Source organism: Gadus chalcogrammus, chromosome 7 (genome assembly GCF_026213295.1).
Source record: "Gadus chalcogrammus isolate NIFS_2021 chromosome 7, NIFS_Gcha_1.0, whole genome shotgun sequence".
In the NCBI taxonomy this organism is placed as follows: Eukaryota; Metazoa; Chordata; class Actinopteri; order Gadiformes; family Gadidae; genus Gadus; species Gadus chalcogrammus.
In genome coordinates, this window is record NC_079418.1 from 9,695,307 (window position 1) to 9,711,447 (window position 16,141).

At 44.4% G+C, this 16,141-nt stretch overlaps 1 protein-coding gene across 4 annotated transcripts in view; it reads right to left on the bottom strand.

Moving 5' to 3' along the window:
* Positions 1-13: 13 nt before the first annotated feature.
* The window catches only part of gk (glycerol kinase), a 30,872-nt gene continuing 14,744 nt past the window's right edge, over positions 14-16,141 (bottom strand). For 2 of the 4 annotated variants that reach the window (XM_056594282.1, XM_056594281.1), the window contains 9 exons: positions 15,612-15,679; positions 15,082-15,124; positions 14,657-14,737; positions 12,412-12,490; positions 11,730-11,826; positions 10,600-10,684; positions 4,464-4,584; positions 3,080-3,223; positions 14-1,986 (listed from right to left, as the gene is read on the bottom strand). In XM_056594282.1, the coding sequence (XP_056450257.1) occupies positions 1,874-1,986; positions 3,080-3,223; positions 4,464-4,584; positions 10,600-10,684; positions 11,730-11,826; positions 12,412-12,490; positions 14,657-14,737; positions 15,082-15,124; positions 15,612-15,679 (831 nt within the window). In that variant the 3' untranslated portion in view covers positions 14-1,873. Of the gene's footprint in view, positions 1,987-3,079; positions 3,224-4,463; positions 4,585-6,646; positions 9,979-10,599; positions 10,685-11,729; positions 11,827-12,411; positions 12,491-14,656; positions 14,738-15,081; positions 15,125-15,611; positions 15,680-16,141 lie in introns of those variants that run through there. The other 2 variants (XR_008896049.1, XM_056594283.1) reach the window with 2 other exon arrangements.

Below are 16,141 nucleotides of genomic sequence, written 5' to 3' on the forward strand. Positions count from 1 at the left end.
AGAGCGTGCATAAACGTCTGTGTGAAGGAGAGGATTTCACACAACCTGCTACGTGCGTTTACAATGAGCAAGCAAACTATTGCCTCGTTCTTCCGACCTTCAGCTAAGATAAGATAAGATACAACTTTATTAATCCCCCGTAGGAGAAATTTGTTTGTTGCAGAACAGCCCAGCAGCAGTGGATGGACACAGGATAAAATAACAATGCAATAAATACAAAGTGCTAATGCATAAGTAGAAGCTTATAGTTAAAATAGGGACAAAAACAAGACAAACAGAACCAACATCAAGATGGGTGATGCATGTACACATATATACGCATACCTAAACACACACACATGCATATGCAAACACATAAACATACACAAACACAATCATCATCAGGCACTGTTGAACAGCCTAATGGCTGCCGGCACAAAGGAGCACCTAAAGCACTCCGTCTTGCACCTGGGGAACATCAACCTGTGACTGAAGGTGCTCCCCATCTGCCACAGCTCAGCATGGAGGGGATGGGAGGGGTGGCCCATGATGGACTTGAATTTGTCCCTCATCCTCCTCTCCACCACCACCTCCAGACTGTCCAGCTCAAGTCCCACAACAGAGCTGGCTTTCCTAACCAGCTTGTTGAGTCTGTTTGACTCCCCAGCCTTGATGCCTCCTCCCCAGCACGCCCCAGGGAAGAACAGCGTGCTGGCTACCACAGACAGATAAAAATAAATAAAAAGGCCTAGTGTGCCAGTGCAAGTCATTCCTGCACGGGTCTTATTTTACAAACCCCGCACCCGCCCGTGCTCGCAATACTTCAAACCGCATCCGACCCGTGCTCCGACAATAGCCCGACCAGACCCGCTACAAATTGATATCGACACCCGACCCGCACCCGATGGAAAATTAGAAACATTAGATGGGAATTACACTATCTGGTGTTTGGCTTGGTGCTCTGCAAAAAAAGCACATCATCCACTGTTGACGGTTTTAGTTGACTCCTCCGCTCCTGAATAACATATCCAGCACCGGTGAAGTCTCGCTCGCAATCGCAAAACCCACGCCCGACCCACGCTGTTCAGGCGTCCGACCCGACTCGTTTCATCCAAATTTTGCGGGTCACCAGAACCAGTGCAGGACACTGCACTGCACCGCACTCCCGTGAAACTGTCGCTTCAGTACTTGTCGAAACTATGCATGCTCAAACCTGGAAACCGTTGGGATAGATGAGAATCACAATTAAATGTGACACTGAATTTGAAACAGCACATTGTAATTTCTGCATCTATTATCAAAATAGTTATTAGTAATGCATTGAAAATTAGTAGAAATGTGAATATTTGGTTGGCATGTGGATTAACGATATGCGCCCCTAAAAAAAGAAGACGTTTTGGTTGCGCCGCTAAAACTTTCAGTAAGGGGCCACAGTGCTCCTAGTTAAAAAAATAAGTCTGGAGCCCTGTACTTAGTTTGAGTACGTAGGGCGTTCCAATTCGGGGCGAAAAGAAGTGTACTGAGATGACCCGGATGGTTTACTCAAAACACTTAAACTGCGGAGTGTGGATCGATGTACATGTTTGGTACTCAACGGCAGCCATCTTAGCTATGTAGCGGAAGAGGCGGAGCCAGGCTGAGCCAACGTTGGGCATTATCAAGAATATAAGGCTGTAACAAGGCTCTGCTAGGGTAGAGAAATGTAATATTGCATTCTCTGCCTATCTTGTTCAGTGGTCATTTATGTATAATCTTTATAATAATAAAATGTTGTAATAAATAAGGTCATTATCAACAAGGACTATTGAAACTAATAATGATAAGGAATAATTGGTACCATTTTTGGACAAAAAAACTGACCAAACCTGATTGGACATTTAATTAAAATGCACACTTAAAAATAAAATCTACGGATCCTACCGTTGCCGTTGGCGACGGGCTCCGTCGTCTCCCAGTTCTTGGATTTTTCCACCGCCTTCTTCCAGCGTGCGTACCGAAATTCACTTTCTGCCGAGCGAGAGTGTACCAAAAGGAAAAACGGTGTCACGCACATAAACTCATCATTTTAACCCCAGTTTGGTTAATGACCGCAAACTCCTAATCCGAACCAGAGTTTCCGTGAAGGCAAGGCAACTTTATTTATAAAGGGCCTTTCATACACGAGGCAGACTCAAAGTGCTTCACATAGAAACATCGTCATGCAATAAAAATAAAATATAAATTAAGATAAGTTTAAGATTTAGCAGAAAGCTAAAGCAAACATCCACCAAGTTGAAGTAATGAAATAGAATAGATAAGTAAAATAAAATAAAGAAAAAGAAGTGCAATATATTTAAAGGGGACCTATCATACCACCAGGTGCGAGTGTGATTAGCCATTACAAGCCGTTTTCAAAATGTCCAGCATTGTGACATCACAGGTGGGCGTGTCCACCTAGATGTGTGACGGATAGATGAGCAACTTTTGCTACAGTCCACTGGGTAGGCTGGTAGACTGATCTATCCAGCACACATCTAGGTGGACACGCCCACCTGTGATGTCACAATGCTGCACATTTTCAAACCTGCATGTAATGGCTAATCACACTCACACCTGGTGGTATGATATGTCCCCTTTAAGATTTAGCAGAAAGCTTATTGGTCCCATGGCTTGCTACTTTATGGATGCTTTAATATAGATATATAGATATAGTCCGTCCCTGAGCTTAGGTTTTTCAAAGGTGGAGCAGAATGCCTAGAGCTCGTTTTACACCCAACGAAATTTCTAGCTACTGGGGGAGCATAGGTAGGCTAGGGAAACTCATATTAATGTTAGAAAACCTCAGAAAGTGACATTTTCATGCCATGGGATCTTTAAGTGAACATAAAAGTCTGTATTTACTTCAAAATTGTTTAAAAGTTGGGGGCAAGTCTTACTTCCTCAGTTAACGATCAAAAACTCCTCAACCAAACTTCAGGTTCCGTTAACGTACCCAAACTCCTCATCCAAACCCCAGTTACGGTCAACATTCCCAAACTCATAATCAGAACCCAAGTTTCCGTTATTGATCCCGAACTCCTAATCCGAACCCCAGTTTCCGATAACGATCCCGAATTCTCACCTTCAGGGTTGATCTGCGGCTCAAACTTCTCGGAGGTGACCTCACTCAGGTCCTCAGGCCGCAGGCTCCACACGCTCACGCCCTCCGCTGAGCCGGCCGCCATCGCCGCGCCCAGGGCGGTGGTCTCCGGCATTGACGGCTTCACTGCGTAAAGAAAAAAACAACCCCACCCGCCCGTCACCATGACAACCTTTAACCTTAAAGAGGTGACATATTCTACCACCAGGTGTGAGTGTGATTAACCGTCATAAGCCGTTTTGAAAATCTGCCTCTTCGGGACAGACAGGTGGGCGTGTCCAACTAGATGTATGACGGATAGATGAGCAACGTTTTCTATGGTCCACTGGGTAGGCTGGTAGACTGATCTATCCAGCGCACATCTAGGTGGACACGCCCACTTGTGATGTCACTAAAACACAAAAAGAGGCAGATTTTCGGCTTTTAACGACTAATCACACACACCTAGTAGTATAATATCTCACCTTTAACCTTTAAAACAGGGGTGATGAAAGCAAAACCGCGAACGCGTCTCGGCCTTCAACCTCTGTCCGTTTTGGATTTCCAAGGGAAGGGTCAACCAAAAAACATCTGGAAAGCAACAAGACGGACCTGTTGCGTTCCAATACGCTTGTCAATCTCTCCAGTATAGAAGGAAGTTTTGGTGACGATAACTTTAACGGTCATCTGCTCTGCGAGGATGACTCGATAGCTAAAACGCAGACAACCGCTTCATAACAGTAGCGATCAGATAAGGTACAGGGACACCGCATCTTACGTTGGGGCGTCTATTAGTGGTATGCAGAGGAAACAACCCCCCCCAAAGCCCTAACCCTCAAGTATCGAAATACCACAACATTTTGATGATAGGACTTTGTTCGGATGTTAAGTTTTGAATGGAATCGGCTGTGTCTCTGACTCTTTAGTCTTTATGTCACTGTCCAATAGAGGAGCGGCAGCTCATTTGCATATGTATGCAAATGAGCCGTCACTTGGTAACATCCAACAGCTAACGTTCGCTGATCTCACCGACGGGGATGCAAACCAAGCCAACAGATGATTCAAACCAAGCTAACAGATGCTTCAAACCGAGCTAACAGATGCTACAAACAAAGCTAACTCTAGCTGGTCTCACCGACAGGGATGCAAACCGAGCTAAAGGATGCTACAAGCCGAGCTAACAGATGCTACAAACCGAGCAAACTGATGCTACAAACAAAGCTAATGCTGGTTGGTCTCTCCGACGGGGATGCAAACAAAGCCAACAGATGCTACAAACAAAGCTAACGCTAGTTGGTCTCACTGGCGGGGATACAAACCAAGCCAACAGATACTACAAACCGAGCTAACAGATGCTACAAACAAAGCACTCGCTAGCTGGTCTCACCGACAGGGATGCAGAGGATGTCGGCCTGCAGCTGCATCAGCAGCCGGTTGGAGGTCATGCCCCCGTCCACCTGCAGCTGGCTAAGTGGGATGCCACTGTCCTGGTTCATGGCATCCAGGATCTGAAGGAAAACAACAAGAACAACAACTCATTCCCGACCAGAGCTAAGCAATTAGTCGAATTTTGCTTGTGATTTTGATTTGATTTATTTTAGGTCAAAATCTCCAAACGAATATAACCAAGTTTAAACAATTTTTTACAATTTTAATTAAGTATATCTATTTTATTCACTAAATGTTTTGTACAGAACAACTGGATACATATTTGTACATTATTTTCTAGTTTAACATTTTGTGTATTTTTTTTAAAGGGGAATTTTTCAAAGGTCTCAGTTAGAAAGGTTTTCTTTTTGGAGGGAAATGCTGAAAAATAATCTTGATTTCAATATTGACCAAAGTAATCGTGATTATCATTTTTTCCATAATCTATCAGCCCAGGTCCCTGCACACGGCCAAGTTTGTGAGCCGTTTAAACCCTGTGAGTGCAAGCGACGAATCGGATCATCATGAATGAATGCAATGAATGATTGAATGAATGGATATACGTATATGATCATCAAAAATGTACGGAATGAATGAATGAATATATAGGATCAACAAAATCGCAATTCGATTTCGTCAAACCGAACAGCCCTAGTCAGCACATGGTGTTCTGCGTTACTGCCGAACGATTTGGGGAAATAATCGAATTGCGATTATTTCGACCAATACTTCGATTTAGTATGCGGTTTTTCTTTTTTAAAGTTCCTTATGTTCTGGGTTATTCACTAAACATGCATTTAATCATTCTATAGTATGACCAACACAACAGTGGAAGCAGTCATTATATAAACTGCTATGCAGAGTTCAGGTGAACTCTGAACAAGTGAGTCCTGAGTCTCTTGCCGCAAATCAAAGTCAGCCTTAATGTCAATTACTTCACATGTAGACATACAAAGCAATCGAGATGACGTTGCTCACTATCCCACGGTGAACAGATAAAGTGCACATGCACAACAGATCTTTGTTGTGCATTAGAGTTGTGGTAGTGAAAAAATTTCAGTCTGTTTTGGGGGGGGGGGGAATTCAGCTTTCTGACAGCTGGTGGATGTCGCTGAGGGGAGAGAGGGGAGAGAATTTAGCTTCCTTGACAGCCTGGTGGATGAAGCTGTTTGTGAGTCTGGTGGAGCGGGCACGGAGGCTCCGATACCTTCTCCCAGAGGTCAGGAGGCTGAACAGACGCCAGCATGTGGTTGGCGTCGCTCACAATCATGGTTGCTTTTCGGGTGTGGCGGGTGATGTATGCGTCTTTCAAGGAAGGGAGTTGTGCACCGATGATCCTTCCAGCTGGGTTCACCATGCGTTGCAGTGCCTTCCTGCTGTATTCAGTGCAGCTCCCGCCCCACACAGAGATACAGCTGGATAGGATGCTTTCAATGGTCCCCCGGTAGAAAGTGACAGGGGGAGGAGCTTTCACATGCTTCAGTTTGCGAAGGAAGAAGAGGCGCCGCTGTGCTTTATTCACCTATGATGCAGTGTTGGGGGCCCAGGCGAGGTCCTCACTGTGCTGCTTCCTCTCTCCACAGCAGCACCATCGATGATCAGTGGTGGGTGTTCGGCGTGGCCTGTCCGGAAGTCAACAACAATCTCCTCGGTTTTGCTGACATTAAGCAGGAGGTCGTTGTCTCTGCACCACATTGTCAGAAGGTTGACTTCCTCCCTGTAGTGGGTCTCGTCGTTACTGGTGATGAGACCCACCAGAGTTGTAACGTCCGCGTACTTCACCGTATGATTTGCACTGTAGGTTGGTATGCAGTCGTGAGACAGCAGGGTGAAGAGCAGGGGACTGAGTACACAGCCTTGGGGGGTCCCTGTGCTGAATGTGATGCTGATGGAGGTGTTGTTGACGACTCGTACTGCTTGTGGCCTCTCACTGAGAAAGTCGAGCAGCCAGTTGCAAAGGGAGGTGTGGAGCCCCAGCTGGTCCAGTTTACAGATGATTGTTGTGGGATAATGGTGTTGAATGCTGAACTGAAGTCTATGAACAGCATTCTCACATCTGAGTCTGTTGAGTCCAGGTGGGTGAGGGCTGGATGGAGAGCAGAGCAGATTGCATCCTCTGTGGACCGTTTGGCTCGGTATGCGAACTGAAAGGGGTCCAGGGTGGGGGGGGGAGAATGGACTTGATGTGTGACATGACTAGCCGTTCGAAACACTTCATGATGATGGGGGTCAATGCCACAGGGCGATAGTCATTGAATCAGGATGGAGCAGGTTTCTTTGGCACAGGTATGATGATGGTGGCCTTGAAATGTGATGGAACAGAAGCTTGTCTCAAGCTGTGTTAAAGACATCCTTGAAGACATCCTTAAGCTCCTCTGTGCAGTCGTTCAACACACGGCCTGGAATGTTGTCTGGGCCCATTGCCTTGTGGGAGTTGATAGTGGAGGGTGTCCTTCAAACTGGCAGCAGACAGGAACAGAGCATGATCGTGGGGGGTGGGTGAAGTTTTCTCTGGGTTTGTATTGTTTGTGGCTTCAAACCGTGCAAAGAAGCTGTTGAGGTTGTTGAGTAGAGAGATGTTGTCGTCTGTAGCGCGGGCTCGTAGTCCGTGATGGTCTGAAAGCCCTGCCACAGGCTCTGCGCGTCTCTGCCGTCTTTGAAGTGGCAGGTTATCTTTTTTGTATTTTCCTGTTTGCTTTCCTGATGCCAGGTTGGCTCTCTCTGTTCTCAGGCCAGTTTCATACCCGGATTTGAAGGCGTTGTCTCTGGTACTCAGCAGCCGGTGGACATCCCCCGTCAGCCATGGCTTCCGGTTAGCCCGAATGACGATGGTCTTTGTGTGAGTCACATCATCGATGCACTTCCTGATGTAAGAAGTAACAGTGTCTGTGTACTCCTCAATGTCTGTTTAAACATTTCCCAGTCTGTTGTTCCAAAACAGTCCTGAAGAGTAGAGGAGGCAGGCCCCACACGTACCTGCTTCCGAACCGGTTTGGAGACTTTCACTCTCTGTCTGTAGGCTGGCATGAGCATAACAGTGATAAGATCAGAGAGTCCGATGTGGGGCAAGGAGGAGGCCTTGTATGCTCCTTTGTGTGTAGTCTAGACCATATCCAAAATGTTATCTCCTCTTGTTGTGAAATTAACATGCTGGTAGAGTTTTAGAAGGACAGTATTAAGATCAGCATGATTCAAATCTCCAGCGAGGATGAATCCATCTGGGTGTGCCGTCTGTTGTTCACTGATGGTCTGATACAGTTCACAAAGTGCCGCATTCCTGTCGCTGCTGGTGGAGGTTGGAGGGATGTACACCGCAATGGCAAAATCGCAGTAAACTCCCTCGGTAGGAAGAAAGGACGGCACCTTATGATCATACTACCGCAGCGTCACGGCACCACACATCCCGGATGTAAACACAGACCCCGCCACCTCCAGTCCGTGTTTTGGTGAAAACAAGCACACAGCAGTTACTCACTTTACGATTCGCTGACCTCAGCAGTCGTATATGGTCCATTTTATTGTCCAGTGATTGACGTTAGCCAGGAGGATGGATGGTATGGCTCGGTGATTCGGACCAGCCGCTAGCATAGCCCGAATACATCCATGCTTGCCCCTCTTCTGCTTCCTCGCACACTGCTTCTGACGTATCCTTTTTCGGGGAGGAGTGGCAGCTGAGTCCGATGAGATCGCAGGACGGCAAAGTAATCCGAGTGTCTCTGTTGCAATGTCCAAGACGTTGCAAAGCTTGCTCTTGCAGATATCATGCAAGATCGGCCATTTCGTCACCGTTTTCTCGGTTTGCGCTCACACTTTTCTCCACACAGTTCCCCCTACAGCTTCGTAGTAGATATTTTACAACACTGTCGTCACAACTCGTAGATGACCCTTCCCCATGCACTTCTACGCTAGCCATGGGCATTTGTTTTCAAAGAAGCCGGCGAATGCGAGGAGCCATGTCCGAGGTGGATGTTCATAAAGAGTAGACAAGGTTATAAATTTTGAAATGGTGTATTGGTGTTACAATAAACATAAACCCATCCTTTTTTATAGTTGACGGGGAGATTTTATATCCTAAATTATATATTTTTTATCTTTTATCTTTGATCAGTGTAAGAGTGTTGGCCAACATAATACATAACGATAGCATTAACAATTTGCGCAGCAATATTATATTTATGTATCTGCTCAAGTACGTCACTTGTGTATGGAATTGCAGGGAGTTGGATTCAGACATCGAGAGGGTATGCTGTCGCCAGTCCCCGCAGGTAGGTTGTCATAGCCAGATGCTGCGTGTGGAAGATTAGGGACACATGTTTACGTGCAAATGTTTGTAAATAAATATTATTGAATATGGTATTAAAACGTTTCCCTTTTTTTATATAACAGATGTTTGCACCAACTTTCATTCATTTGTTCAATAATACACACAAAATAATGTAAGTGACAGTTCTTCACGGTTTGTTTTTGCCTTACGGCTATTGTCTAGCATCTTCTTGATGGTTCTCTGGATTTCCTCGAGACACTTGTACCCGCACAAGTTCGGATGACGGTGGTGGCTGTACCGGGGCAATCAGGCCGAGCCGTCTTGGGTCATCAAGCCTCGTAACGATAACTCATAACAAGGCTGTGTGCAAACGCTTGTAACGAAGAAAAAATACAAAGCATCTTTTTACAAACATGTTTACACGCGGGGAACACCAAAGGTATAACATGGATAAAGCTATAATGGAGGTTCATGTCTCGTAAAATGTAACAGTTCTGTTTCCAACGAATATTTGCTAACTAGCAGCTCAAGTGCAAGGTACTGCATAATATGACCAGCCGGACATATCACATGATATAGGCTACACTCTTAGGAAAATCTGGGGCTTTTGAATAGCTATGATCTAAAAAAACAAAACCTGGATTCAGGGATTTAGCCTGTATCTGGGGGACGAGACAGACGAATAGCAAAAAAATCATGGAACAAAAGGTGTTTGGTAGCGAGTACGCCAACACCCCAGCAAGCAAGCAAGCTAGAAACATACAGGGCTCACGAAACGGTCGAGCAAACACATTTTTACAGAGATTATCAACATCAAGACAGCCACGAAGACAAAGTTCACCCAAGGGTACTTACAATTTCAAAAGCATCACGGCCAAGTCGGCGTCTGATTTTTCTTTCAGTTCACGCTATTCCTGAGAAGCTCGCCCAACGTTTACTCGTGTCTGGCCTCTCTGTCGGTCGTCTCCCTTTTCTCTTCTGTTCCTCCGACATTGGGTTTCTCTGTCTCTTTTTAGTCGGTTGATCCATGATGAATGTAACAATCCCTCCTCTACGTGTGTTTATATCGAGCGGGTTCTGTGTTTGTGGGTCTGTAGTGCCGTAAAGCAATTTGTTACTTCGCGAGACCCAAGAGTCCAGCGAGAGTGGGCGGCGGGTCGCTGACTCGCCGGCAGAAACTTCCATATTCCCCTTTCTCCACCAAAATGTGCTAGGGGGAGTCGAAACAGCGACCAATCAAGCCAAAAAGTGCAATAAAACCATCACAATGACTCTAAACCCGTTATATTAAGGTCAATTAAGCCAAAAAAGCTGCATAGTTCCCCTTTAAACAAACAAAACACTGCATCATCGGGAGAGTGAGTGGTCGCTTCATCAGTCGTGCCGCCATGGTAACCCAGAACCCAGAAAATGTAGTAACAATTAGCAACACCTGTGGTGAGAAAATGCTAAACCATGGTCTGTAGTTCAAGTTCAAATTACTATATTTTGTACCCAAAGGTAGATTTTGTTTGCAGCATAGGGTCCTTATACCCACAAATAGGAAAAATACATGGAGGCACATATCAAAAATTACTAAAGTTCTAACAGGTCCCGATTAAAGATGAGGTGAACTAAACCAATAGTAAAACTACATAATAATTTTTGATATGTGCCTCCTTTTCCCTATTTGTGTGCATGAGGACTCTATACTGCAAACAAAATCTACCTTTGGGTACATAATAAAGTAACTTGAACTTGAAATACATACTATGGTATAGCATTTCCTCACCACTGTTGTGGAGATGTTGCTAATTATTTGAGATTTTTTCCGCATGCAAACACATCTTACCTCTCGCGTCTGAAAGCACACCGCCTCCAAGGCTGCGAACGCCACGTGTTTGCGGTTGGTGAACTGCGTCAGCCCGCAAATGATCCTGACCAGAGAGGGAGAGGGACAGAGAAGAGTCATGTGAGGATTTAGACCCCAAGCCCATTCTACCGGCGATTTGAATTCGCTTTGCAGAAGGGTCTGGAGAAGAGCAATATAAATCTTTCTGCTTCTGATACGCTTTTGAAGGAGCCAATCACCAAGCTGGCTTCTCCCCTTGGGGCGCTATTGGATGGTTTAAAACAATGACGACAGGAAAGCAACGGCAAGCAGCCAATTGCGTACAGAGTCAGTTTAACTAGGCCCGTCGATCACGCCTCTTGTGATGAAGAAAATTACAGCAGCCTCCCCAGACCAACGTGCAATCTACAATTGAGCTTGGTCTGGCAATAGCCAGGCTAGGGAGGACTGCTACTGAGGAGTCAAACTGGTGGCGTAAGTTTTTTTACCTGACAAATACAGAACACTTTCTTCCTCTGCTTTATAAGGTTCCACATTATGCCACCAGGTGTGAGTGTGATTAGCCGTTACAAGCATTTTTGAAAATCCTCTACCGACATCACAAGTGGGTGTGTCCACCTACGTGTACGCTGGATAGATCAGTCTACCAGCCTACCCAGTGGACTACAGCAAACCGTTGTACATCTAGGTGGACACGCCCACTTTGGATGTCACGAAAAGCAGTCTTTAAAAATGGCTAGTAACCTCTAATCACACTCACCTTTGACCTTTAACCAAAAATCTAAAGCCCTATGGCAATGATTTAACGGCTTAGCTTTCGAATGAGCAAAATTCACAAAAAAGATAGGGCTCGGTTCAAGTAATAACTGATATAAAATCGTTATCATTCGTTAGTTTATTTGTACATTGATACATAATTTGTACGCTTTAGGCATGGCATCTTTATTTATAAAGCATACACAAGCCAGACTCAAAGTGCTTCACATAAAAACATTGTCATACAATAAAAATTAAATAAGTTAAATAAAGTAAAAAAATGTAGTACTAATGCTTACCACTTTGACCCCTTGTGTCCACTGTGAGACGGCTGTTATTTATACAAAACAAGACATTTTACCCCGGTCCCTTACCCTCTTGCACTTGGCTCCCAATAGGGGGCGTAGAGTCCGGAGAACGCTGGGACAAAATAACAACCGTAGGAGGTACCGACGGAGGCGGCCATCTTTTCTGCATTTAGCGGGGTAGAAACCACGTTATCAATACTAGACAATAATAGAATTCCAAAAGTGGAATCCAAGCCACGATACGATTTGTTATTCCGATTGGTTGAGGTTTTCATATAACATATAACTACATATGACATACAACACCTTTAAATGGCGAACAGATTTTCCAGCATACAAATATATTAATTTATATATATTATTGATCAATTAATTGAATTAACGCCAAAAAAAAACACCAAAAGACACAACGCACACCGTCGAGTTTTATTAGATGTCCTCCATTTTCCTTGGTTCATAACGTCAACCATGTCTTAGAATTGAAACTGAGCTTAACACCCCTTAACCCAAACCCTTCACCCTACCCCTACAACCATACCCCTATGATATTCCAGAGACAGATTTTGTATCAAAAAATACATAAAAATGTAAAGATTAAAACCCTGTCAACGACTACTAATGACGTACTGTAACTGGGTATTGAAGGGTTGTCGTGCCAGTTCGTAGGGGTAGGGTTAAGGGTTAGGGGTAGGGTTATGGGTTTGGGCCTTAACCAGAGCCTACAGATGGAACTCCTCTGGCCACGTACCCAGCTCCTCCGAGGTCTGGATGATGCCCAGGTTGTCCTGGAGCCAGCGTACCACGGCCCCGGCGATGGCCACAGAGCCCTGGGGGAAGAAGCTGGCGTTACACTCACAAAAGACACACTTCCATACTATTACGGAAAAGCCGCATTAGACACAAAAGTACATGCTACATGCCCGGGAGTCATGTGACATGGCACATGAGTGTAGTAGGGGGTTGAGCTAAGATAGAAACACCGTAACAATGTATCAAACACACAGAGTTTCTGAAATGCAATGATGGGGTAAATACTCATTCCACAAATGGTTATCAACTTGGGCAACTTAAAGGAGAATTTCACCAGAGGAGACATGAATCTGTATTGAAAGTGGGCCATAACAGCCAATCAGCGTTCGCTCCCTGAGAACGTAACATGAGAACGTAACATAACAGCCAATCAGCGTTCACTCCCTGACAACTTAACATAACGGCCAATCAGCGTTCACTCCCTGCAGTCCAGTGTGAACAGCAGCATGGAGAAGTGATTGTTGCCGTTTGCGGACTCCCGGAAGCTCTATATCTAAATAATATAACATAATATATAGGTATCTATATAATATAATGCATAATATCATGGCCAAAAGCTGTGTCCGCCTCCGGACGATATTGTGAATTTAAGACTGCGTCGGGTTCTCGGACGTCTCTGGTACTTCCACAACAAGTAAAGACTCGTAGTGGGGGTTATATCGGCCAGAGTCCTGCACGAGTTCGGGTACCCGACGGGTGAACCACACAATTTGGATGAAACGGGGAAAAAATAATAGGTACTGTGTCGGAGACGGGTGCGGGAAGGGTCGGACGCCTGAACAGCGTGAGACTTCTCCGGGGCTAGAGAGGTTATTAAAAGGTGCAGAGGAGTCAACTAAAACCGTCCACAGTGGATGATGTGCTTTTTTTGCGCAGCAATCTAAAGCATCACGCCAAACACCAGATACTGTAATTCCACGGCGTTCAATCTAATGTGTCTAATTTTCCTTAAGACACATTTGGGCGTCGGTATAAATTTATAGCAGGACTGGTCGGGTGCGGAATGTAATTCGCGGGTGCGGGTCAGCAAAATAAGACCCGTGTATTGATTCTCGGCCATGGTGGAGAAGGAATTGGGGGAAGAAACGTTGGCTTTGACTCTCTAGTCCAGATTGAACTGCAACTCCAGAAGGATGTGGAAGGACCAGAGACGTCGGAGAACCCGACGCAGCCGTTTCTCTGACGTCTATGGCTCTTCCACTTCCACATCAATCTGAAGTAGACTTAACCACGACATGGAGGAGAAAGGGATTGTTGCCCGCGATTGTCTTGTGATTGAGAACCCGACGCAGTCGTTTGAGATTCATAATATCGTCTGGAGGCGCACACAGCTTTTGGCCGTGATATAATATATAATATTATTATAGTTGTCTATATATTTTCTTATATAATTTAGATATAGAGCTCCAGGTCTCAAGCCAGAGTGTTCTAGAATATCTTATAGAACACGGCCAAAAGCTGTGTGCGCCGGATGACATTATGAATAAACGACTGCGTCTCTGGTAAAACATCGCTGCTTCTTTAGTGCTCGTTTGATCTACCGGTCAGACGGTAATGTCAAAATCCATACCGTAGTGCAAATTCACACCTGTGTTCTCTCTATACTGTTTATAGCATACACCCCCAAGTCCCTCCCACTGGCAGTAGTTGTGGTAGTAAAATGAGGAGTGCTTGTAGTTTTTTAGAGCTCCCCCCCTTTTACACTACCTGCTTTAAATTACACAAAATCTTCGTTTTGCATCATTTAAGGCAGGAAGTTTTAGAGGTACATACGGATTTCTCCCGTCTGAGGGGAAAATAATGGAATGATGCAAGACCATTCAAAAATATAACTGGGTTTCTAATGATACAAAGCTTAATGCAAATGGGTGAAGTTTCCCTTTTAACGTAACATGACACACACACACATTTACAGGAAAGCCTCATTATAGACCCAAAAATACTTGCTACATGGCCGGGAGTCATTAGCCACTACAGCAGAAGGGGTAGGGGATGGAGCCAAGATAGAAATACCTTAACAACGCCACACACACACAAAGCTGCTGAAATGCACTGATGCGGTAATTCCTCATTCCACAAATTGTGTTATCCCCTTGGTCAACTTAATAGTTAACATACATTAACTACTTAAACAGACATAACATGACACACACACACACACACACACACACACACACACACACCTCAAGTGCGTAGCAGGCTGGTTTGTCCCTGCCGAGCTTGTAGGCCACCGTAGTCAGAAGGCCGTGGTCCGACATCACCGGCTGAAAGGTCATATCAGAGTAGAGTTCATCACAGGCAAACGGAGGCGGAGCCTCAAGGTTGACAGAAACAGAGCTAGCTGCATTAGCTAGCATCTTTTGAGGCAACATTTGATCAAAATGTCGAAATGCTTAATTACTTGGTTGAGCAAAAACTATGGCTTTTTGTACTTATTAAACCTCTAATTATTCAACACTTACATTTAATTTGCAAATGTTTACTTTAATTGTATTTTTTGTTCATTTCAAGGACATTGCACCGTAATCAACAGTCAAACTGTAAGTGAGCCTAAGAGGCTAGCTTTCGGGATATAATTAAATAAGGTATTGATCGTGTAAAACGTTACCTTAGCGCCAGTGTTGCGAAGCAGGAAGCAGCCCGTCCCATAACTGAAGAGAGAGAGGAAATTAGCTTTCATATTTCTAAAAGGATACAATATTTGAAATGCAAACTAAAATGCAAATTATACCAAGAATATTAAATGAACACAATAAGAAGGTCAGAAAAATCTTTGAAAGGATCACAGAAAGCTCTGTAAATAGTAATAAGTGCATTCACTTCGAACTTTGATCACCTATAATATCCTCATTAGCAACTAATGCTGCTCGATTATGGAAAAAATTATAGTCACGATTATTTTTGTCCATATTGAAATCACGATTATTTTAAGGATTATTTTTGAGTTTGAAAACATGCTGCATTTATTCAGCATTTCTCTCCAAATAACACTTTCTAACTGACAACTTTGAAATGTCTGGATACAAATTTGTATCCAGTAAAAAAGAAGTTTGGAGATCATTTGACCCAAAAATCGAAATCACGATTAAAATTCGATTTATTGCACAGCCCGAACCGCTAGCACATGACAACTCTTACGTGTTTTTGGCCTGTCCTTCTTGGAAGCACATCTGTCCGACCAGCGCTGCCGATTGATCTCCAAGACACTAAAATTAAAATCGATCAGTGTTTCTCCGCGCGCGCGCGCACGCACGCACGCACACGCACACGCACACACACAACCCAAAAGTGGGTCACAACCCAAAGAGTGTGTGGTCCAAAAACATGTAATATAAAATACTTGATTTAAACTTCTTCATTTTTTTAATTACTTGAGTAATGCGCTTTGAAAACAGGGATGAAAATATTTGTTTATTTATGTTTAAAAAAGGTCATGACGAGAATTGTCAGTGTGTGTGTACGAGGCCATTTTTGAAATACACATTTCCTTGTATAAAAGTGGGTAGCGACTAAAGGACTGATTATGGTTCCATGCAGACGCTTTGACGCAGTCATGAACCTGATTTGGTTCTGACTCGGGTTTAAGTGAGCGGACCAATCACAGCCCTTGCTGCTGCGTCGCCTCGTCGTAAAGGTGACAATTTTGGGGAGGTGCACGTCAGGGCCTT